Source organism: Asterias amurensis, chromosome 1, assembly GCF_032118995.1.
Source record: "Asterias amurensis chromosome 1, ASM3211899v1".
Classification (NCBI taxonomy): domain Eukaryota; kingdom Metazoa; phylum Echinodermata; class Asteroidea; order Forcipulatida; family Asteriidae; genus Asterias; species Asterias amurensis.
Window position 1 is genome coordinate 18430995 of NC_092648.1, and position 25887 is coordinate 18456881.

At 38.4% G+C, this 25887-nt stretch overlaps 2 protein-coding genes across 2 annotated transcripts; one reads left to right on the forward strand and one right to left on the reverse strand.

Moving 5' to 3' along the window:
• Positions 1-609: 609 nt before the first annotated feature.
• Positions 610-12184, reverse strand: LOC139948598 (uncharacterized). Its single transcript, XM_071946780.1, has 8 exons — positions 12056-12184; positions 10309-10411; positions 9378-9573; positions 7798-7901; positions 6474-6641; positions 5280-5402; positions 4451-4588; positions 610-3365 (listed from the first exon to the last, which is right to left on the reverse strand). The coding sequence occupies exons 1-8, from the start codon at positions 12139-12141 to the stop codon at positions 3237-3239; spliced, it is 1047 nt and encodes a 348-aa protein (XP_071802881.1). The 5' UTR covers positions 12142-12184; the 3' UTR covers positions 610-3236.
• Positions 12185-14717: 2533 nt separating this feature from the next.
• LOC139948605 (calmodulin) lies at positions 14718-22866 on the forward strand. The gene is made up of 6 exons (XM_071946795.1): positions 14718-14985; positions 16597-16627; positions 17024-17167; positions 19378-19504; positions 19957-20072; positions 21395-22866. The coding sequence occupies exons 1-6, from the start codon at positions 14983-14985 to the stop codon at positions 21421-21423; spliced, it is 450 nt and encodes a 149-aa protein (XP_071802896.1). The 5' UTR covers positions 14718-14982; the 3' UTR covers positions 21424-22866.
• Positions 22867-25887: the final 3021 nt, after the last annotated feature.

Consider the following 25887-nt stretch of genomic DNA (forward strand, 5'->3'; position numbering starts at 1 on the left):
CTTTATATAGCCTTATGAATATTTTAGAGTGAAAAGTTTACAAGGCCATAGACTTATGATTTTTTTGAGCGAAAAGTTTACAAGGCCTCGTGATTTTTTCTGTAAAGAAATCATAAGGCTAGAAATCATAAGGCTATATATAGCCTTGTGAACTTTCCGTTGAGTGAACTTTTTATTCGAAAAAAATCACATAGGCATTAGCCTTGTGAACTTTTCGTTCAAAAAAATCATAAGGCTATAACCTTGTGATATTTTCCCTCGAAAAAAATCATTAGGCTAAAGCCTTGTGAACTTTTCACGCGAAAAAACCAAAAGGCTATAATTATATAGCCAAATCACAAGGACTTGTTAACTTTTCGTTCGCAAAAAAATATAAGGCAATAATAGCCTTGTGAATTTTTCGCTCAAACAAAATCACAAGAACATTATTTTGGTTTCTGTGTAATTATTTGAAGTAACACATTGTCTTCCAACTTGTCAGCTGCCAAACAGAGATACGAACATCAATAAAAATATAATTTTCAAAGCAAACATACGATGTACATGTTTATATTTTGTTTTAATTTTTCATAATTTTAAACATTACACATAGAATACATAAAAGCACAGTTGGATGTTCAAAGCAATAACATTAGGTGTTTTGCAGTAATTTAAGAAATAATATCTAGTGAATACTAATTGTTATCCTTAATTAGTTGATTTACATATAATATAAAGACAGATACTTAAATATAATGAAAGGTGGCAAGTTAAACTAAAAATCACAAGCTTTTAGCTATTTCTGCCATACTTTAAAAGAAAACTGCGTCTTTAATGCTACTCTCACACTAGGAAAAATATGCTAGAGCTAGAATGGGCTTACAAATGGAATTATTTGACAATCACTCAAACTTTGCAACATGCGCCGTGTTTCGTAAGCGTTGGTAACAATTTCGAAACGTTCACTGGTCATTCTCCACCTCTTTTCGAAGATTACTCAATCAAAAAGTGGCGAATGTCCTTGCCAAACAATTACTATTGGATGGTGAATATTTTCATCTTGGTCAACCCTCGGTCGTCCCTTGACCTCTCCTTAACAATGTATGGCGAATGCTTACCAACGCTTGACAATGCTAGCCAATGCCTAACAAATAGGCAACGAACGTTGCGCATGTCGCGACTGAGCTTACCTAAAATTTCACAAATGAAGCGATTGCTAGCGAATGTTACGAATGCTTTGCGAATGCTTACGAAAGGGCTTACAAACGTTAATAATGCACTTAGGAATGTTACCAATGTCTTACCATTGTTGCCAATGTCTTGCTATTTTCTGACTAATTTCCGAACAATGGATTACGCGGACGCAATTGCTATAAATACCAGGGCGAATCTCGCTCTTGCAACTTGTTCGTTTGACAAACAGCAACACCACATTTGTAAGAAAGGGGACCCGCGAAGGTTCAAACGCCTTACAGGTGCCTTTACAAACTAATGCTCACGAATGATGAGGCGAATGACCGTCTTCGCAACACTCGCTGACATAAAAAAAAGGTTTGTACATTGACCGATCTTCGTAAGGAGATGGGGCGTGACGGGTAACCGCTCTGATTTTTTTATGCACCCTTACGAAGACACAGCGAATGTTGCAAAGTGTGAGCGATTGTCAAATATTTTCATTTGTAAGCACATTCACTCTAATATTATTTGCAAGAGTGTGAATCAGCATTGGAAAGCGCTTTTAAATTTCAGCGAATGTTGCCAAGACAGTTATTCGCCGTAGATTTTCGTACGCATTGGTAGCCATTAGTAACCTTGGTAAAGCGTTCGTAAGCATTGGCAACTTTCGTAAGCTATTGTACGGCATTGGCAATCATTGGCTAGCATTGTTAAGTATTCGTAAAGATTCGTAACATATTGGTACTGACAGGTCAAGGGGTGACCGAGGGCGAACGTGAAAATATTCACTATCAATTCGCAAATTTTGGGCGAATTCACCGCGAATTTCAAATATTCATATTTGCAAGAATATTCGCCCAAGTGTGAGAGTAGCATAACAAATGTGTCTAAATAAGGCCACTAAACAGAAGGTAAACTACACAACAGCAAATAAAATAGTACAACTACATATACACCATTTCAAAAACTGTGTCCCTCAATTCCAAATAAAATACGCAAATACAGAAGGGAAGAGTAACTGGTAACCAAGCACCGCGTCAAACTAAATCTCTCTAGAAGGATACCAGTTTGTTTTTGGTTATGAGTAATTTAATGTGTAGATGAAATTTATGTCACATTCAAATGGCGTGCTATAGCCTTGTGTACTTAGCAATTTTGCTTGAAAATGTCACAAGGCCATAGCCTTGGGTACTTAACAATTTTTGTTTGAAAGTAAATAGCCTTATGAAGTCACAAGGCCTGTATACTTGTGTACTTAGCAATATTTGCCTGAAAAAGTCACAAGGTATGTATGTACTTAGTAGTTTTTGCTTCAAAAAGTCACAAGGCTACTTAGCAATTTTTGCCTGAAAAAGTCACAAGGCCTTGTGTACATTGTACTTGGCAATATTTGCTTGAAAAAGTGCATAATGCATTGTGTACGTTGATAAAAATACAAGGTTCCGCATGTAAGAGCAAAATTGGATTCATATAAATACATAACAATGAATAGCCCACCTTGTCCTTTTGAAGATGCTAACCAAGTTGGAATTTACCACACATGTTGCAAGAAGCAATTTATTGAAGATACCCTTTGTTGTCATTTACCTCTGTAATGTTGAACAAGTAGAGACCCAACATGGACCACTATTTGTCGAGGAAGGGGGAACAGTGCTCTTATTCCCATCAACATGAACCAAATACCTCGTTACAGAAATGCCGACTGGGTTAGTGGCCTCCAGCCTCCCAGTCTAATCACTCTTATTCCCCCACGGCAAAGCACTCTCTGGATCCACACCAGGTTTACAGTTAAACCTGCTCAACAAGAGGTCAATGTCAGGCCTGGAGTTACATGGAGGCCATGACCTCTGTGCCCCCTGGCCTAGGTGCCCCCTGGCCTAGGTGCCCCCTAGCCTAGGTGCCCCCTTCAAGAGCTTCCCTGTAGAAGTTCCAGTGAAAGTGTCCTCTTTTCAAACTGGAAAAGTGGCCTTGCCCTCTCGAAGGTGAAATTCCAGGTCTACACAGCATCACATAAAACCAATGGATGGTTATAACTGTTCGTAACAGTCCTTAAAAGAGTCCAGATAAATTGTGTCCCCACCTCATAAAGGTCGGAGGGCATGTAGCCATCCATCTCGACAGCCGATTAAAATCTCCTGCTCTCCGTTCTTGTCGAGATCCGCCACTGCCAGGGAGTTGATCCAATCTGATGCTTGGTATCGATTGACAAGCTGTAGAAACAAAGGACATCGAAATAAATAAACAAACAGCTCAAAATTTCAAGGACTTATATGACTGTTGCGCTTACTGGAACATTTTGGGGACCAATTTTCATACCTACATTTCTTCAATGAAACAAAGTTACGTACAAATTGGTCCCTATGTTCAAATACGCCCAAGACTTACAGAGTCTATCATGTCTATAGCACACATACCTTAGTATTTTACATTATTATCTCTTTCTCAACTCCTTGGGGGCATACAAACTCAAGCTTCTTAAGGTTGCCTAATCCCTCTAAGGTTCCCATTTTATACACCTGGGTGAGGAGAAGCAAATATGGTTCAGTGCCTTGTTCAATGAAATAAGTGTCTAGAATCTGACCCACACACTCAATGATTCAGTCTAACTCCGAATCTGAATTATATTGTCGGCAAAGTATCCTAACATAAACATCACACCAACTTTTTGTAGAGAAAACAGTGTAGAAATTTCAGTTGTGACGAGGGAGAGAAAACCCAAGCAGGCAGGTAGGGACTGAAAAACCCAATCCACATGTTCGAGGAGGGATCAGCATGGAGAGAGACCACTGAGACACCTTTATTGCCCAAGTCATCACAACTTCAATATAGGATCTGTCTGGGTACCCTCAAACAGGGAGAAGCTGCTGGCTTCAATGGGAGATTGGGGCCCAATATTTCGGCAAATCTCACAGAAAAAAAACCCAAAGTGTTTGTTACCTTGCAATTGATTTATGATAAGTACACGTAAGTGGCTGGTTAAAACGAAAAAAGACTTTAGTTATTAAGGGTGTGTTTGTTTAGCTTCCCTGGGTCAACCACGGTCTGCCCCCGGTGCGTTCCAATAGCTTTGACATTATTCCAGGGGCTCACCTGGGTCAGCCCCCAGTGCACTGCTTGTGGAGAGGGTCACTTGGGGGTGACCCGAGTCGCATGCCATTACCGCAAGAGGGCGAGTGTGATCGTTCGATTAGCTCTTGTCAGGGGCTCACCTGAGTGAGCACCGCAGGGTCAACCCAGGGAAGATAATCGAACACACCCTTAGAATGTCTTTTTACTTTGGGGAATGTAAACCTACCTTCCTGTTGTGATACAGCGTGACGTAGTTACTATGCCCAGCACTAAGCAGTGAATCTAACTCATCACTATGCCCTGTTGCTATGGAGGCAAGGTGCATGATGGGAAGCTGCATATTTGCGAATTCAGCCTTGTGTATCTGCGATAATGACATATGGAGAAACATTGTTATTACTCAAACAGAAATCTAAGCATAGTTGAAATTGTGGTTATACATGTAGTTTGGGCAAAATAACTGTACAGAACATTGGCTCTTGTCTGGTTGCTCTTGTCTAAAGTGCATTGGTAGAGCTGACAAAATAGTCGCAGACAGTGTTATTAATATGTGTGATCATACACATACATGGAATAACAAACCAGGCTTAGAGTTGAGAGAAAGTAGAAACACAAATTTCAGCATGTTTATCACATTGTCCTTAAGTTTGGCAGCAACAAATTGGCTTAGGCGTCAGTGACAACATACAAAAGTAAAGCCTCCTCCCCCTCCCCCTGCTGTGAGAATCTTTTTAAAATTTGCTTTGGCACACTCTGTGGTCAAATATGCCATCAAAAACCAGGGCAAATCCCTTTTCTTACTGACTCAGCGTACTTACAAAATACAAGGGAGCAAGGGACCGATTGCGTTACGTCTTATTTGAAGGACCAAACATCACAGGTTTAAGTGTCTTGCTTAAGGACACTGTTGTCAAGATTTGAACTTCAATCCACACTCTATAGATCAGGACATCACAACTTCAGTCTAGTGCACCAGATCACTCACCAACGGAACACCACATGGTTTGAACCGTCCCTGAACAGTTTCAAAATCTGAGGACACAGTTTAGACTTACCTGAAAGTTATTCATGATGAAGATGGAGCCATCTTTACCACCTAGGGCTACCTGGCTGGTCGACCCTTGAAATACCTCAGTGGTCTGTAGCTCATCTTTGGAGAGGAAATTGCCACAACACATCTAGGATAACATAAATAAATAAATAAATAAATAAAAATGGGTGTATGCCTTGCGTTTAGAATCATTTTTGTTTAGCATAACAAAATAGCCTTATATTTAAAAAAGACACTATCAGGACATTATCAAGACACTATACCATTTAACTTAAAAAGATCATAAGGGGGTAAGCCTTGCATTTCTAGGGGGTGGTTTGAGCCCAGCATAGACCCTTTTCACTGATCTCACATTTCTATATAGCACTGCCGGATGTCTGCCATGCTAGAGAACTACGCACTTATACTATTCCATCTTGTAGTGTTGCGCAGTAAGAGTAGCATTTGTGTGTGGTCAGCGGTGCGGGCATATTGTACTCCAGCATGTTGTGGAAAACACAGTGAAGTCATCTGACAAATGTCTCTAGGGTAGTGTTATGGCAGAAGATTTAGTAAAATTTCTTGAAAGAGTGGTGGCTCTGAAAAGAGATGGTTTGGTCTCAGAGACCAAACCGGCTGAGACCAAACTGAGACCAAACAGGCTCTTTTCAGCGCTACCACTCCTTCAGAAGAGATTTTACTCATGGTTGTAAGTTTACTATTCATACTTATATTTATAGTTACTCTTATTCTCAACACCATGCAAAGCTTCAAACACCATTTGCTATGGCTCCGGCTATAATCATCCACAAATCCTATTCTGCATGACAAAGATCTAGTTTCAAGTGCACACATTAGTTGGCTCGTGACGAGCCACTGCCAACGTATTTGTGACTCCTTTGGAAGTTTGGTCAATCATCAGTACGGTAATCAACACTTCCATTTTGTCTTTTTGATAAAGTTCCCTTCTGCGCTTTACACTTGTTAGCATGAAACAGGCTATCGGGACCACGGATGAAACCATGGTGCTTAGACTGGTTCCAAATGATCGACCACCGTAGTCAACCAATGGTGGACCATTCTAGGTTTGAGTGAAAAAAAGTCCACTTTTAGTTAACCATGGAGAGCACTCGAACTCGCTCATTGTTGCAGCCAACGGGCATAGCTGCAGACTCATACACAGCCTAACAATCACAATGAAGAATCAAAACAAACTCACGGCTGTAACGACCGCTGGTGTTTTCAGCGTGAGTACAATAAGACCTTGCTGTATGAAGTGGAGGTTACATCTGTCATCTGATGCTAAGATATAATTACTCATCTGCCCTGAAGAACCAACCAGGAGGGTTGCTAGTAGAGACTTGACCCCTGAGGGACCGTTGTCTACCTGTTGGAACAATTCAGACAAGGGTCAGACACCATAAACGTAAAAGGATGGTGAAACATCTGACTGTGGATGTTCGTTCAAAGGCACTGGACATTGTTAGCATAACAACTATAACTTGGTATTATGAGCAACGGAGAGCTTTTGATAGTATTAAACATTGTGAGAAATGGCTCCCTCTGAAATAACATACTTTTTGAGAATAAGGTGAATTCTCACTTAAAGATTATAAGACTTCAGGCCTCATTTTAACTACATAGCCTGGCAACTTAACTGGAGTCTAATAATAACAAAATAATAATAATAATAATAATAACATGCATTTATGACGCGCTTGAAAGCCATTGTACACTTTCGGAACAGGAAAAAAAAAGGTTCACAGATTTACAAATAACTTACAGGGTTTACAGAAGGTAAAGACTTCTCTTGAAATATTATTCCATGAAATGCTTTACTTTTTGAGAAAAAATTTAAACAATTATCAGTGGGTTTTCCCGTTATTTTCTCCCAACTCCGATTACTGATTGAGCGTAAATTTTCACAGGTTTGTTATTTTATATATAAGTTGTGATAAACGAAGTGTGGGACTTGGAAAATACTGTTTACTGAAAGTGTCCAATGGCTTTAAAACATTGTTTCAAAGTGCCTTACACATTTTACTACACCCAAGTTAATTGGCTCTTACACATTCTTAAAACCATCTCAACTCCTTGGGATTAGGCAGCACTGGCAGCAAAATGGGCACACAAAGATTCTCTAACCAAGCAGATACCCATTACCTCCTGGGTGATTAAAAGCAATTGTCACATTTTGGGCCAGCTGTCATACAGCTGCCTAAATATTTGTGCTTACTGCGTGAGTTTGCATTTTAAAGATCTGCTAACTGTAAGCACATGAAAAGGCATGAGCACTAACCTTCTGGTGCATACGTAGCAATGCAAATTAATTGTGAGTGCGAAAACTGGACAATAAATTTTTCTTACTACCCTGTGAAATATGCTTATGTTATATCCAAATTAAGCAGCGCTAAGAAATTGGCTCCAGGATTTGAACCCAGAACTTGGATTTCATACTCTAGCATTTAGCCACGACACAATGTAATGCACCCACTAACCCTCTTGACTTTGACTTGAGACACAACATCCATCTATGTACTTACAGATTGTGAGACTGGGTTGAGTTGAAGTTTCCACAGATGACTGTATGGTAGTAAGGCATTAATGACACCACCAGTATCTCCAGCTAGTAGGCTCGGATTACCAGCTGGCAAAAATAAACAGAGAACAAACAAGTCACAAAAGATTTCACACAAAGAACTTTATAAACTTAACAGACAATCTGGAAGATTGCTCCTGGGCTCAATTTCACAAAGAGTTAAGGAACACATTGCCTTGGACGGGTCGAGTTGGTCTTTGAAAAGTGTGTGTAACCGTTTGTTATAAAATTCATGGTTAGAAAGATGATTTGAAAGTAGAATAGAATTATCCACACAAATATGCCTCCAAATTTGTTGTTTTCCTTTCACCTCGTCGACTAACACGGTCGGCCATTTATAGGAGTCAAATTTTGTACTCCCATAAATGGCCGATCATGTTAGTTCGCGACGTAAAAGGAAAACTGTGCAATTTTGAGTGGTACTTGTGTGGATCATTATATTATACTTTAAAAACATCTTTCTAACCATCCAATGATCCATAACAAACAGTTTCAAACGTTTTTTATAGACCAACTCGTCCGATCCAATGCAACGTGTTCCTTTAAGATCAATCTTAACCCTTCGTGAAAGCGAGCCCTGCTTCACTCTTGAACAAAACTGCAGTTACATCGTTTTTGTCCACCCTGCCCTTCACCCTTCACATGATACAAACACACAAGCCCTCTTTTTTGTTCTACTATTGTTTGTACTCTTTTTTTGAAACAACATCCTTATTGCATTTTACATGAAAGTAAAGCGTGGACGTAGACTCAGTTGATAGAGAACCGGCAAGGCATTCGAGGAGTCACAGGTTAAAATCCAATTCAACTCTATTTTCCTTTTTCCCCCAAAATGAAATTTTACTATCAGATTTGTTGGTGCACATTTGCATTTGATTGATGGACACACTAAGGGCGAAGCTAAATGGATTGACCTATGGGTGCAACTCTATGTACATGTAAGAACTACGGCAAAAGGGAGCCGTTTCTCACAATGTTTTATACTATCAACCTCTCCCAATTACTCTTTACCAAGTGAGGTCTTATGCTAATAATTATTTTGAGTAATTACCAATAGTGTCCACTGCCTTTAATGTTTCACATGAAATACAAGGCAGTTTTCCTAAAATATCTTGCCCCAGGACACAAGAGCCACCACGAAGAACAACATAGCTTGAGTCTAGAGCTCTAATCAAACTGTTGGGCCACGGCCTGTTCACTATAAACATTGGTCAGCTATGTAAAATACGTGAGGACTAGTCAAAACTCATTTTAAATGATCCAGCTGGCTAGTTCAGTGCTGAAAAACGATCCAATTGAAAATGAAATATGGACTAGAGCAAACAGCTAGCTAACTTGTCCAGCTTCCTTGTTACTAAAACAAAATCAAGGACAACCCGGTAATGTTTTTGGGGAATGTTTTTTTCCCCCAAAAAAGCTTTTGGTAGTTCCAAAAAGTTCTGAGAAAAAAACCCAATATCACCCAGATACCAGCAAAGATTTGTTACTGTCAGGAAGTGGTTATCTTTCCATTTTGAAACTCACCTGCATCTGTGTCCACCTGTAGAAAGTTGAGGCTGAGCTCGGAGATACTCTGTCTGCTAAGAATCTGACCATTACAGAAGATAGTCATAGTCCCTCGGGAGTCTCCAGCTATTAGGTCAGCTGTACTGAAATGAGTGATGTCTGCAAGAACCAAAGACTGGACTGGACCTCCTTTGGTCTCCAGACATTGCCTTGGCTGTTGGAAAAGGAATTAACAAGGTAATCAAATATTAAACTCTAAGACAGTTAGCTCTCTCACTTAGATTCTGGTCTTTAAAACAAAACTATGGTACTGTACAAATTGTTAACTACAAGCACTGACAGTGTTTTGAATTGCCCCCCCCCCCCCTCCCCATACTGGAGAGCCCTGAATGGGACAAGATGCTCGCTTCCTGTTTTGGGTACTAGCAGGGTCCTCAGTGCAGACTCTGCTGGGCCCCTGGAAAGCCTGATCAACTCAGATGTGCCTCCCAATTAATTTTTCTTGTTTGTAAGTTGTGATTAAAATAAAAAGTTTCAATACACGCCTCTCTTTAGATTCCCAGAAACGAGAAAAAGTGTATCCGTTTCCCCTTCTGTATTGTATGAACCCAAAAGGAACAGTGGGTATTACATGTGTAGCAGACTGGCCCTACAATGTAGATAAGAAATTATTATTATTACTGGTTTATTCTACATGAATAAACCTGGGAAAAAAACGGTGGTCAAAATTTGAGGCCTGTTTCAAATGTGTTACATGTTCAAAATACTGGTGAGGTAGGGAATGGGGCTAGACCTGTATCGGTTGGTTCAGCACCTAATACTAGACCAAGAGTCGAAATTCCTAAGGTTATTGTTCCTTGCAGGAGGCAGCCACTCTCTATGCTTGGTTGAAGACTGGAGCGAATTACCAAAATTCAAAGAGAGCTGTTCAAGTCTTCTTACTTCTTACCTCTGGTTCATCCAACTCTGTATTCGGTCCCTGTGATGATGGAATGTCATACATTCTGATGATGCCATCCTCGCATCCAACAACGATATAATCATTAGGTAATCTGAAGAGAAAAGAAAAAAAATCAGTTTAAATTAAGATGAACACTTTCGAGTCATCCAAGGTGGTGACATCATAGACCTTTTTTTTATCACACTGTCACCATCATAGTCATGTTCCCTGTACCCGACAGCAGTAATGAATATTCATATTCATCAAACAAAAAGGAACCACTATATGCCCTTACAGCCTTTAGGTTACTTTGATTTGTGTGAAGGGGATCATCAAGATATTCACACCATGGAACAGGACCACTAAGTACCCACTCTCTCCTCCTGATGTGGTTTTTAAAATTTAAAATTAATGCATCAAGCAACAAGAATACGGACCAAAAATACTTCTGTGACCTCTGTGTAATTCAAGACCTGGTAGAGGAATAACTAGAGTAAAACAGTAAAACTAAATTAAAAAGGTGACTTAGGTATTTTGATAAGCAGAGCCAGCACGTTTTTTACTTTTTATTAGTAGTTTTTCCAAACCACAAAAAAAGAAGGAAATTTATATATTACTAAAAAGTAATAAAGTAACAAAATGGGATAATTTTTCGCACCTCGCCACCAGTTTTAACCGCCCTAAAAATTAGCTAAATATTAAAATTAGGACAATTTTCCACACGTCACCACCAATTTATCCGCCCTTAATTACTCCAAAACCACTGAATTTTGTCTTTACCTGAGAAGAAGGGTTACCACATAATACACTCAGAATAAAAAAAGAGAAAAATAACGTAAAATTGGTGGCAAGGTCATAAACAAAATTCCTAAAATTACACTGAATTTTTTCTTAATCTTATGATCTTACCCAACAAGTCGAAGAAGGGTTATCGCATATCAAGAGAAAAGAGAGAGAGGAAAAAATAACGTAACAGTTGAAAAAACATCAAAATTTGCCCGGTTTAAAGACAGTGGACACTATTAAAAACCTACCCGTTTCCTCACGTTTTTGTGATTAATTTGTTGTTCTTTTCTTTTCTTTCTTTTCTTTTTGTTAGTGCGCCATGAGCGTCAGTCATGGCGGATACAGGCGCCTTATAAATTTTCATTATTATTATTATTATTTATTGGTAATTGTCAAAGACCAGTATTATTCACTTGGTGTATCTCAACTCGCATAAAATAACAAACCTGTGAAAATTTGAGCTTGATTGGTCGTCAGAGTTGCGAGATAACTATGAAAGAAAAAAACAGCCTTGTCACACGAAGTTGTGTGCTTTCAGATGCTTGATTTCGACACCTCAAATTCTAAACTTGAGGTCTTGAAATCAAATTCGTGGAAAATTACTTCTTTCTCGAAAACTACGTCACTTCAGAGGGAGCCGTTTCTCACAATGTTTTATACCATCAACCTCTCCCCATTTTACTCGTCACCAAGAAAGGTATTATGTTAATAATTATTTTGAGTAATTACCAATAGTGTCCACTACCTTTAACTTGCAGTAGTGAGATGTCAAAAAGTGGAAGTTGTACGTGCACTTCTTCAGTGACTTTGCAACTGCCAACTGGCATGACTGGTTGTTGCAGCACTTGCACTGCAAGTTGCAGATCCCAGATCGCAAACAGAAACAAACATGTAATTACACGTCCGACTTTACAGTCACTCATATTCATATTGCTCTTGTTGTATTACACAAAATTCTCTTGCAACTCACCTAAATAGTTTCCCCACGACGATATGATTGAACGGATGTCTTAATTTGGTCTTCCAAAGTGTTTGCAATGATGTTTTATGAGGCATTGTTTTTTTTAACTACAGGTAAACACACATGACAGATATTCCTGATAACGAAGGTCAAGGGTCATGCTGAACAAGACATGACAATGGAGGGCGCTATAACCTGAAAAGTCTGGGGGTGGGGGGGGGGGGGGGTAATGCGGTGCACTGGTACGGTAGGCCTATGCGGTGCGGTGTGGGTGGGTCATCAGTCACATGCAGTGCTAGTGTGGTACAATAAGTAAACTTCTTATTATAAAACTTCACCATAAGTAAACTTCTTATTATAAAACTTCACCATTTTGCCATCTGCAACTCAACTTTAATATTTTCTATTGTATGCAAACTTTGATCACCACTTTCTATCTATGGGCAGCCATGAGTATAGCACAACATCACATCACTGGATTGGTACATCAAGTGCCTAAATCACTTAGATCAAGTAGGCTATACTTTTTGGGGGGGATGTTAATAATAATGAGAATAAATATAGGCCTACTTTTTGCTGAGAAGGCCGCCCGGATTTTTGCAAACTATGGTTGTATATTACAGATGCTGTGGAGGTTGCACTGGGTAAAGTGGCCGAAGTGCTGTGATTGGTTGATTTGAATCGAAATTTTGATTGGTCAAATACGTTTTCCCTTGGTTTTTTCTCTGGCTTATCCGAACCGGTCAACAACATCATGAGCACTGGACTCAAAACGGCTCTGGGCCCAGTTTCATAGAAAATATTGTTGAGCAAATTAATTGTTTGCTATGCAGAAAATGAGCAGGATATACCTGCATGAGTCACATGTCATGTGACAAGGTAGTTTGAATGTTAACCTTTTAGTATAGATTTTGTGGTGCTCAGCTAGCTAGCTACTTGTTGCACTCACTAATTAGCCGCTATGACATTGGGTGCAGGTGTTTCTGATCACCATCAAAGTGTAGGTGGTTCTGGTCCATGTCTTGACACTTGTGTCCTTAAAGGCAGTGGACACTATTGGTAATCTCAAAAAATTATTAGCATACAACCTTTCTTGGTAACGAGTAATGGGGAGAGGTTGATAGTATAAAACATTGTGAGAAACGGCGCCCTCTGAAGTAGTGAAGTTTTCGAGAAAGAAGTAATCCATGAATTTGATTTCGAGACCTCAGATTTAGAATTTGACGTCTCGAAATCAAGCATCTGAGAGCACACAACTTCGTGTAACAAGGGTGTTTTTCTTTTACTATTATCTTGCAACTTTGATGACCGATTGAGCTCAAATTTTCACAGGTTTGTTATTTTATGCATATGTTGAGATACACCAAGTGAGAAGACATGTTTGACATTTACCAATAGTGTCCAGTGTCTTTAACTTTTGGTTAGAAGCATGTAGCAGCAGCTTTCGATATAGTATTGTTTAGTTCGAGAAAAATTGCACTTCGAAGTTGTAAAAAGATAATATTTTTATGATCCCCAAAATATGAGTCTCTGGAGCGTTACTCCAAGTAACGCTTCCCAGGTTGTGTATTTCTATACGGTATTATTCTTCCTGGCTGAGGAGATTATTCACTCTGGTTTTTGGCGTAATTAAGAAGAAACGCACCCCTACCCTTTGAAATGAAATGTTCACATGCTGGTTTTATTGTATATATCTACATTTATTTCAAAGAATTGAACGGTTCCAAAATCAAAGGTATCCTTTGGATACTAGTACTTATTTTAAACGGTAGGCCTATGTGGCTTTTCTTCTCAGAAATGTAATTGAAGCCGTCCCGGTAGTGACCGTCAACTTTTTGGTAAAGGTAAACTAAAGATTGGTGGGACCATTCGTAAGTTTTTTCCACCATGCCATTTTTCAAACGTCAAGTTTGATAATTACGTTTCACAGGGGCCTATCCTTTCATGCTGCGCTTTAACTTGCGTTTGGTGGTTTGTCTGTTAGTTTATTTAGGAGCGTTTGTTGGGGGTGTTTGTTTGTTTGTTGGGATGTCTGTTTGTCGGTTGGGTTGTTGGTTTGTTTGTTTCTTCGTTTTCGGGGGGTAATGTTAAGGTGTAGTTGTTGCTGTTGCTAATACAGTGTTGTTGATGTTATATCTTGAGGGTGCTGCAAATTTTTTTTTACTTGGGGCGACGGTGACATCTTGAGGGTCACTCTATAGCCTTCGGACTCAGTCGATGCTGTTGATTACGTCACACTTTGGACGGTCAATTGACGGAATGTCACAAAAGTAAGTTTTTCCCGTCGTTCACTTCACAAAACCATTGTGCTTGTTTCCTGTTAGCAGACGACCTCAGGAAAGTTTTTTCCCGACATTTTGTCCATTTTGTTTAACATCCTCGATCAGGTCACACTTCCCAACAGCAGGGTAAGAATGCGGATCGCAAGGTACGCCGGGATACCACTGCGCTGCTTACTAGCCTGGTCTAGACTGCAATGCGACACCAGGGTGTAATATAGACACACCGCATGACCCATTGAACTTGAACCATGGAATCCATACGCTAACCAACGGGGCCAACTTTTTTGGCGCCAAGTCAGGATGAACTATTGGAATTCATGACGATGTTTGTTGTCACTACTGGGTAATCAAACACAACCAAGGGGTGATCAAAAACAAACAGGTTTACCACCCATTTATTGTCGAAAATGGATAACCCCGGTTTTATATTTTGATATACTTTTCATAATAAAAAACAACAAATCGATTTATGACAAACGAGGGTATGACGCAGGGTTGTCGGAATGTAAGGACCGCGGGTCGATTCGATTCGCCTAGCGGCGCGTGTTAGTACAGTGTATCCCATTACAGCGGACTCGCCTCCATATGCCATTGCGCACTACCACATCCACACCAACATTGCGTTAACACGAGTCTTCTGACCCCCACTCCGAAATGGTAAGTTCACTGCTCCAATTCTTCGACCAAAATATCTTTAAAATGTTGCCCAGTTCTAGTTTGTGAAATGGGTAGTTTTCCATTCGGGAGACAACCGGAGCGCGGCGTGTAGGCCTTACAATCAGCTTCAAAGCGAAGGTTGAGATACGGGCTATAAATGGCGTACAGTTAGTACATCAGGTGGCCGTATGTGTTCCGTGTTCAAGTTCAGGAACATTAAAATCACGTGTTGGGAGAGTGGGTGTGTGTGAGGGATTTGGTTTCTCCGTGTTCACAGAATCCAAAACACATTCGTTGGAGAATTCATGTTCAATGTTTTATGAACGCATAGGCCCCTACTACTGATTTATATAATTCTTTTTGTAAGGAATGGGGTGTGATGTTTCACGTTTTTAAAACTCGGATGAAATTAGAGTGTCACATTTAGGAAAAAATATAGAAGGTTTTTTCCCTTTCAGTAGGCCTTTGTTTTATTCAAATAATCATTAATCCCCGTTAATATGGCTTTTATTTCGTTGAAACGTTAGACTTCAAATTTAGCAACTCGTTATGATTGTGCAACCACGCCCTAAAACCCTTAAAACGTAAAGACAAAAAAAAAACCGTAAAATTGTCGAAAAACTACCCCAGATCACCCCAAAGCGACCCCATGTTTTGCCTTTATCTGTACTGAATTGTAATATGACTCATATATACTGCATTAATCTTTGCATGTAAATAGTTTGCATAATTTTGTGATAGGCCTACTGTATATGTTAATGTGAAAATAATATAACCCAATTTAGGACTTACTAATGAATAGGGCACGCCATGTACGTGTGTATAATCAATCAGGTGTGGGGGGGGGGGGAGGTGTCACCATTAAACAATAATTTGTTTAAGCTGTCGGCTACACAATGGTGTTAATTGCCTGGTGGTGCTATGCTCTTTTAATTGATTGGATTGAATTTTAATTCAATATTATTCTGTTCAATTTGAACCCTCTTTCCGTATACGGTATAATGCTTTTGGCATTTGGTTTTGAAATTTCTCTTTTTAAAGCGCCTATGGCGTATTTTTAGGCAGACTTTGCCGACGCATATTATTGGCGACGTTATTGTATCTCGACCGTAATTTATCAATGGTGTCATCCACACAAACAATTCCATAAAGTTGTATTTTGTCGCCACTTGGTCCCAACAAAACCCACTGAACTTCCAGGGTGTTAAATTTTAAAAGATGTAAAGCTTCTAACCAACATTTTACATGCCACCAGCCCCTTTGTCGTATAGCTCACTTTCCTCAAAACCGTTAAATCTTTGGGGAGGGGTGATCATAATTTGTATACCAAACCTTGGGGGGGGGGCGGTGGGGCAGCAATTTCATTGAGCAATTTCGACAGTATCTCTTGTATCTTTGAACAAAGTTATACTCTTTTATGAATATACTCTATACAATTTTTGAGCAAGACACCAATCATGCAAAATGGTTATTGTGCATTATATAAAATCATATCAAGTAACATTCATGTTATTTTAATAAATAATTTGTGTGCGTAGGTATATCTGTATAAAACCGAGTCCTGGTGTGATGAATTTATAAATAATATGGACTTGTTTTCTTTCCATACAGGCAGATCAGTTAACAGAAGAGCAAATAGCTGGTAAGTCATACGTGGAATGAAAATTAATGCAAACTAAACATTTTGTTTATAATTATTATGGTAGGCTGGAGAAAAAAAATAAGGAAAGGCTCTGTCACAGTTCTTTGCTCTCCCAGACAATTTTCCATGCGCGAAAAGATACTCACTTTCCTTTAAAGATGCTAGGCCAAATTTGGGCCGATATGACCCCAGAAATTTGATAAAAATTTTACTTAGCTGTACTTTATAGATTTACAAATTGAATAAGCTTTCATTTATAAGGTATTGCACGAGGAAATCCTCAAATGATAAAGTGGTAGTTAATTATAACAGAACAAAATAATTCCGGCAAAAATCGGGCCATGCAGTTTTAAAGGTTACCTCAACAATCACGTTTGGGTTTGGGTTTGCTTGCAGAGTTCAAGGAAGCGTTCTCGCTATTTGACAAGGATGGCGACGGCACCATCACCACCAAGGAGCTTGGAACAGTCATGAGATCACTGGGTCAGAATCCCACCGAGGCTGAGCTGCAGGACATGATCAATGAGGTCGATGCTGATGGTACGATTAAAATATGGTCTTTGCTAATAATGGTCCAGAGTAAATGCTAGTGAAACAAAGAGTCTCAGTAGGATTCATGATTCATTTCGCAACTAAGCAGACTCATGCTTTTGCATGTAGTGTCCAACTTCATAAAAATGCTAAGCAGGAAATTCTACTTATAGGAAATTTATCAGAAGAAACCAATGAGGCCGGATGCTGATGGTATGGTTAACTAACGTCATTCAAGCCAGAAACCATAATATTACAACAAAAACTTGCAATAAAAACCAATGGGCTTTTGAATGGCATACAAGGACCTGATGGCTATTACTAGATTTAAAAAAAATTCAAAAATCTCAATTTAGACAATTTGAAAAAAAAAAAAATCACTGAAATTTATCTATGTAAAATTGTATCAGAACATTTTGTGATCAAGCAGTTCTGCAGTGACAATAATTAAATGTGGATTCAAGTCAAGTCATGGACAATTGTGTTATATTAATTTCGAAGATTTTTTTAATTCAAAGATGATTTTAATTTAGTCAAATCTCATTTTTATCATATCATTCAGCCCTTTACTTGTGTTCATCCTTCACATGATTTAGCATGAAGTCATATTCTAATTGTTACAAAAACAAAAAGCTCAATAGTCTACCCTTTAAAAATCATTCATTTAGATAATTAGCCCCTCCCGTTTTGCTACTTGAAAAAACAACCATCATGCCTTTAATAGTTATAACAAAATGCGCAAATAGTCCCTTCTCACAATTCACGCCATTTTGGTCAATCTTAATTGGAATTTGGAGCGCATTATCATAAGGGAGAACATAGTAACTGGCATCCAGCGTGCTTCGGTAATAACATTGTGTGCTCAATCGCAGTCAGAATGATAATGTGTTCAATCAGGCGAAGCACATTGCTTCTCCGGTTGCTCATTTCTGGTGGCATCTGCAATTTGGATTATGAGGCAATAAAAAATGAAATGAGTAATCCGGATATTAAAGTACAGAATTGGTAATTGTTTGGAGAGGGAAAAAATGAGAGATGTGTATTTTGTGGAAACTCACTGATTAGACCAATCATCATAATTATAAAGGTACCTGGTACTGGTTTAAATATCCTTTTTTTTTGCTGTTGACATTGGAGAGGGTATGCATTGAAGACCCACTTTACTTTGAAATAAAGCCCGATAATTAATATGCACATAATCCCTGAGAAAACAACATACAAATTCCTGTAGTTCTCACGAAGATGTAACTACCGGTTTAGATGAAATTATCTTACTCTTTCTCTTCATACCGATGGACTGTCCCTTTAAGAGAACGCAATATAGTTATTATTCCCGCCAAAAATTGATTAAATTTATGTCAATATGGAGGATTTGGATGCTATTATTAGAACTTGTTTATTTCCGGTAACACTTGGACACGGTACGAGATAATTGGAAACCGGAGAATCTTAATTTCGAGGCTTGCTTGGTGTAAGGATGTATACTGGTGGCATGCAGTCATCATGGGAAAACCTTCTGAAATTTACACTTGTCTTTGAGTTTTTGACGTTTTACTAAACCAAAATAAAAATTGGTACTAGATTTATAATGTGTCGCGTATTCATCTTGGAGGCGCAGTGACACACCAATGGAGGGGAATGTTTATGCAGTCTTCATTAGGTTCGTTGTTTTATAATTTAAATGATCGTATTACCTTCCTTTGTTTTATAAAGGCATCCCAGCTTACAAGCTTTGCTTTGATGGGCCATGCCTCCATACAGTTTTCAGTTTGTTAAATCCTATTGTTTGTATTTGTATATTGTGTTTGTATGGAAATAAATGTTGATTGAATTGAGAAAAAGAAAAACAAAAATTGAATTGAGGTGAGCCTCTGAACAAAGCCAGTGATGAAGAAAGTTTAATATCAAAAAGACAACACACACGAAGATAAACATGTATCAACTCTAGTCCTTTATATTAATAACAGCGAGTACTTCTTAATAGCCCATATTTACAGTGCATCAACATTTGTTTCTTCACAAAATCGTGTGATAGAAAAACTAACAAAACAAGTTTTGAAGACATTGCAAACTGTTTGATACATGAGTCTTTACATTTGAAAAGTGAAGAACACTACTGATCTATATTTAAACCACACAACATTAAATGAAAACACAGGGATGTATGTATCGGTTAGTTTCTTTGTAATTTGACCTTTGTGCATTTGTTTTGTCTTCAGGAAATGGAACAATAGACTTCCCTGAGTTCTTGACGATGATGGCGCGTAAGATGAAAGACACAGACAGTGAAGAGGAGATCAGGGAAGCCTTCAGAGTCTTTGACAAGGATGGAAACGGTTATATTAGGTAAAACATAAAATTATATATTTTAATCGCGATTGTTGTTTCTGGTTTTAATTGGGTTGTTTCGCTTGTAGGGGCTTCATGTCTCTTGTGCAATAGTAATGAATCATCAGGCATAACATTACTGATGGGTGAAAATTAGACAAATCTCCTTGAAACAATCTACGATTTGAGGCCCATATACTTTGTGATAAAGACAAACTAAAGGTTTAATAATTATAATAACAACAATCCCTTTTTTATTTGTTAAATCTGTTTTCTTCATGTTTTGTCCCTTACCAACATATTTTGTTGAAACTGACGAGATGACAAGATAAAAATCGAAGAAAATTATCAAAGGATGTAAACTTCATTTAAGACATTTGATTTGATCAATATGTTCCAGAAATAGCACGATAAGAAAGTAGATTTGATAAGGAATAATGTCCTCTCTGGTCGCGTCTTGCATTTTTCAGTGCTGCTGAGCTCCGTCACGTGATGACCAATCTTGGTGAGAAGCTGACAGATGAAGAGGTTGATGAGATGATCCGAGAAGCAGACATCGATGGAGACGGCCAGGTCAACTATGAAGGTAGATTGAATAATAAGTCTGAGGAGTGCTCAGTCTGAGGCCCTTCTTCAACAGGTTGGGGAAGGGATCTATTTGCTTGTTTGTTCATTTGATGTATTTATATTAAAATAAGAGTGTGTGATCAAGTTGGTATGAGATGTAGTGGTCCCGGTCTATACCATGGTTTTAACACAGTATACTTTCTTTTAACATTTATGGACTTTGGGTTCATATCCCGTCTGAGACCAGAACTGATATGTTGATCAGGTCGAAGCAATAGTGGTAGCTTTTGAGCTTATCGCCCAAGTGAACCCCGGTTCACACCCCATCTAAGGTGAGCCTAATGTGAAGACAAGGTGATGTAGTGGTATACTTCCGTTGCAATGTTTACCCTGGTTCACATCCAAACAATGGTCAACCTCATGTCAGTTTGGCACATTGGCAGTTTATTTGCCTCAGTTTCTGTCATTAAGACCCAGCCGTCGATTTCACAAAAACTCTTCCTAACTTAAGACTAATCTTAGGACTTAGGACGAGTCCCTACCCTGCACTGTAGCATGCACACCTTAAGATTAATCCTAACTTAGGACAAGTTACTCGTCTTAACTCGAGATAAGACGAGTCCTAACTCTTTGTGAATCGACGGCAGGGGTCGATTTCACAAGGAGTTAGGACTCGTCTTATCTCGAGTTAGGACGAGTACCTCGTCCTAACTTAGGATTAATCTCAAGGCCTGTATGCTACAGTGCAGGGTAGGGACTCTTCCTTAGATAAGTCTTAAGTTAGGAAGAGTTTTGTGAAATCGACGGCTGGTTCACAAGTTAAGATACGCACCAGGGCGGTCAAGTGCTGCTCTCTCTCTCTCTGTCTGTCATCCCTTGTGGTTCTTGGTCCACATCCAGTCTACGACCGAAACACGTGTCAATAACTGAGCACCGATCGGTTTACCACCGAAAATGTCATCAAGTTTTCCGCTTGTAAGCTGATAAAAATAAAAACCAACCGGACTAGTGATGCGTTGGGTTGAAAACTTGACCGGTATAAACGACGCTGTGATTGAAACTGAGTGTCAGCTACCACCAAAAAGATCAAAACGTTTACTGCTTGTAAACTGTCAAATATTCAAAAAAGGCAATACATGTTGATTAAGACTTATAGTAAACGAGATTGGGATATGAAACTCAGCGTCAGTTTACCACTAACATTTAGCAGTTGTAAACTGCAGTAATTAACCAAGTAATCTAATAGCCCCTGTCCTGTTGTTGAAAACTGTACTGAAAGACGACTGTAAACAATAATTAGTTCACTTTTGTTATTTTTCGTTACTTCCTTTCCAACTATAGAATTTGTCACGATGATGACATCGAAGTGAGAGAATTTCACCTTTTGTTGTCAAGCCACTTGCTATACTTCAGCCCTTTCTGCCTTCAAGTTCGCCTTCAAAAGAAATTGTTCATTGTGTCTTAATTTGTTTCGAAAGTTTGACTGCGTGACTGTCGTCTGTAACATCAGACGATGACATGGGGTTAGACAGTCCAGTCCAGCTTTGGAAATTATTTAAAAATAAAATTAAGTTCTGCTCAAATTACGTCTCACAAATCTTTCCGAGGATAACTAATTAATGTCAGATAGAACATATTTTAGTCTTTGGATGAAAACATATTTCTGTTTATTTGTAATTCTAAAAGTGTCAGAATCTTGAATCTCTTTGTATGGTAATAATTTTTATATAATAATCCATTGTTTGGTTGGAATTGTGAAATTGTTTTGCACGATGGAAAACATTTGTGTTTTCTTCATCATTCATCAATTTGTTATTCTCTAAATTTCTTTGTTCAAACCAAACTGTTCAAATCTAGACATAGGCCCTTTTCCAAACCACGGCTTTGGCTGTGGATTCTGCTTGAGGCTCAATTCTCTCGTCTGAAGCCCTGAGCGCGTATACGCAAAGCATGCGCAATTGTCGGGGCCAAGCTAGCCTGAGCCGAATCTGGAGCCGAAGCCGTCGTTTCGAAAAGGGCCACAGTTACTTTCCCTTGTGGTTTATTATACTTCACATTCTCACATTTTGATACGCACTTTATACGCACCCTCTGCTGAAATTTCAAACGCTTTTTCTCGTTTTAAAATCAACTTTGAACTTTGTAAAGAAAACAATTAACAATCGATGTAATTCCTTTTTAACCTTTATACTGAATGCCAGAGGCTATCTTTTTGTAAACTTACAAGTCATAATTATTAAGTACCACTTTCTAATTTAATTTCCGAAGTCACGAAATGCAGTTTTTATTTCATGTCAATGTTTTTTTTTTTGTGGGGGGGGGGGGGGGTTATAATATTTTGAAATTAGTATAAAAGGAACATTCACAGCAAAGGAGTTTCATGTTTCCATGTCCAAAAATGGTGAGTGACATTATTTTGAGCGAATTTCAAATCAATATAAAAATCCCTGCCATCATGGTTCGTTTTGGAATACTAGAATTTTGTTTTACCGCGTTTTGTTTTTGTGTTCTTTTGATACTTACGTTTGGACGAGCCAAAAATTTGAAATATGTAAATAATCGAGGAGAAGTTCAAACTCATTTTAAACAAATCTTTCATGTGACTGGAAGAAGTTGGTACCCTCACGGGCGCCACGTCTCCGTTAAAAGAGCATTCCGAAGGGGATTTTGCATATTTTTTAGCCAAACATTTTCATGAACTTGGACTAAACATCCCTTTGTATTACATTTAGTATTATTATTATTATATTATTATTAAACTCTTGAATTGATTTTGTAACTTTGAGGGGAACGAAAAATCACGAATAAATCTATTGGTTATTCATATCTTAAAAACGTATCTCAAGCAGTCAAATTTATTTCATCATTTTGCGTTTAATCATCAAATTGGTAAGTTTCTTGTATGACGCCCGTTGCAGTTTTTTCTTTTCTGTACTACACAAATGCCACTATAATATAATAAAAAGTGCCACTGTCGTAGTGCATTTTGGTGGGGATTTTTTCTTCTTCTATTCGATTCAAAAGGGGGATCATTAAAGGCAGTGGACAGTGACACTATTGGTAATTAGTCAAAATAATTTTCAGCATAGAACCTCACTTGGTAACAAGTAATGGGGAGATGTTGGTGGTATAATACACTGTGAGAAACGGCTCCCTCTAAAGTGACGTAGTTTTCGAGAAAGAAGTAATTTATCATGAATTTGATTTCGAGACCCCAAGTTTAGAATTTGAGGTCTCGAAATCAAGCATCTGAAAGCACACAACTTAGTGTGACAAGGGTGTTTTTTCTTTCATAGTTATTATCTCGCAACTCTGACGACCAATCGAACTAAAATGTTCACAGGTTTGTTATTTTATGCATATGTTGAGATACACCAAGTGTGAAGACTGATCTTTGACAATTACCAATAGTGTCCACTGTCTTAAAAAAACACCATCAGGGACATTTTTTGAAGATGGCTATAGGCCCCTACAACAGAAGAAGAAAAAAATGCTGCCCGGTTCATCACATCAAGGGACTGCAACTGACGCGAGTTTCGACGTCACCAATTCGAAATGGACAATCAGGTGCTGCATCGCTAATGAACTATCCAGCCGGACCACCTGGGTTGGTTTTTAATTGGTCATCTGATGTTTCTAGAATTTGGCCAGCGTCCCACTAATCAGGCCAGGGAAAACACTTCAGTGACTTCTTCAAAGGTTGGGCAAGCAGTGTGGTAATAACAGACAAGTTTCAACAACCTCTTGGTTCATCAACGCAATTGCTTTGTGTTCCTAAAATATTCCTTGGTTTGGTTTCCTAAATCACAAGCCCTTTTTGTTCATTTTGTACACCACATCAATTAGAGGCGATATAGGCCTATCTTAGAATTAAAAAAAAAAAACTTGTTCTTTTCATAGATCTTGTGCAAGTCCTTTCTGCTCTGAGATGACCACATTTATGTTGTTGATTATTCCGGGTCATGTGGGCTCTCAATTCTAGCCCTGTTGATCTGTGTCAACTTTGACTCAGGACTCTTTCTTAGTAAACCATTCAATAATTTAAACTAACTCCGTTTACAGTATGATGCAAATTAACAACAAAAGGCAATTCACAGTAAACTCTAATACCTCCGGGTCAGAACTGACCCGGATTAATCCAGGTCCAAGGAGGCCTGATCCGTTTCCGGATCAGTGTGACCAGGAAACTCGAGTGGTTAAAATGGGATTTCTAACTTCAACTCTCGGTCATTTTGACCCTTTTCTTTTTTCATTTTGCCACAGATTCTTGGTCATACTAACCAAGAAATTTGTCAGGCCACACGGGACCTTTTTAAAAAGTGTATATCGTTTTTAAATAGACAGTTATACCATGGAGGTAGGATACGTACTCTAGCTCAACTAGATTTAAAATTAAAAAAATAACATGGAATGGATCACTGACCGGCCATCCGTCCTTTTCGGATTCAGTGAACCAAGTGAATTCAGTGACCCATTTAGGTCCAGTATGCTATTCCATTTCGGATTCAGTAACTCTTTTTTTTTTTTTTTTTTACAAAAAGTTCAACTGTTCTTTTCTAATTAGATTTATGTCAACACTTAATCTCTCGCTGTTCGCTCAAACAGTAATGATTTTATGTGCACATGCGAATAAAAATCAGAAATGTGAAGACGGTGAATAGTGGGTCATTATCAATGTTCTGATTCTCCACAAAAATCAATAGGTTTAAGCTCAAATTTCATAAATAATTGTGCATATATTCCAAACAGGTTTAACCTTTCATATTAAGCTTTTTGTAAATTAAGTACCTGTAAATTCAGCTAAAATTTCAAATATTTTTTGATATAGATTTTAGACAGGTTTATGCATTTATTTCATATTAAGCTTCTCGAAAAGAAAATCTGCCAGGAAAATAGACAGTTACTTAAAACTACAGATAACTTATTGTCACGATCTCGCCATTATTTCACGTCCATGACCGTAGCATATGCAAAGGTTTTGGATATTTTTCATTTTGTCCAAATTCGTGCAGAGAAAACAAAGTCCAAATTCGTCCCAAATTAATCGTGTAAAATGTTGGCATTTTCGAGAATTTTAATTTGAATTTCACACCATGTCCCGAGTGAAGATATTTTTCCTATATTTTTGAAAGACATTTTCCAATAGATATTTTATATTATAATTCCATAAAATTTGAGATTTTGAATCTATGGCCTCCCGAGCATTACTCTCAGGAAGGTGCAGACATTAATAAGATCGCCTAGCTGAACCCTTCGCACACGGCTGACCTACTATTATGTCTTCAAGGCGATGAATATTTAATGAAAACAAATACAAGGTGAGATGCAGTATTAGACCAGGGGCAACACAGCGTGTATATCTAATGCAAGAATGTGGGACAAGAGCCATGAACTACGGAGGGGGTGGGTAGGTGGTGGGGTTGGGGGGGGGGGGGTTCGCCCGATCGATCTTAATGTTTTGATTGAAATTACTTGATGCCTAACCTTGCGAGAATATTAAGTTCGGATTGTTACTTTAAGCAGATTAATAACAACATTGGTAATTAGGCAAGGGTTTAGTACCAGCACTTTTTCTGAACCAACATACACCATGCATGAGAGCTTTGTTTACAAAAAGAGACCTTGTACATTCCAATGCCTTAAAGGCAGGCAAGATACTACACTGGTCCTATGGAACATTCATTTGTAGTCAAAATTTCCACATAAATTCAAGAGTTAAAACATATCAGTTCCGCAGGTTTTGGGATGTGCCCCTTTCCTCATATCTAAAATTGGAAAAAAAAATCAGACAACGCAATCTCCATAAAATTATAAGATTTAATTTTTTGTTCAAT

Bases quoted from the DNA above. Each gene is read 5' to 3' on its own strand.
- LOC139948598 (XM_071946780.1), bottom strand. From the start codon at position 12,141: ATGCCTCATAAAACATCATTGCAAACACTTTGGAAGACCAAATTAAGA. The intron at 9,574-10,308 runs GTAAGAAGTAAG...CTTTTCCAACAG, and splicing joins CAGAGTTGGATGAACCAGAG to CCAAGGCAATGTCTGGAGAC. The intron at 5,403-6,473 runs GTGAGTTTGTTT...ATGTTATCCTAG, and splicing joins CACCAGCGGTCGTTACAGCC to ATGTGTTGTGGCAATTTCCT.
- LOC139948605 (XM_071946795.1), top strand. The intron at 16,628-17,023 runs GTAAGTCATACG...GTTTGCTTGCAG, and splicing joins AACAGAAGAGCAAATAGCTG to AGTTCAAGGAAGCGTTCTCG. The intron at 19,505-19,956 runs GTAAAACATAAA...TGCATTTTTCAG, and splicing joins GATGGAAACGGTTATATTAG to TGCTGCTGAGCTCCGTCACG.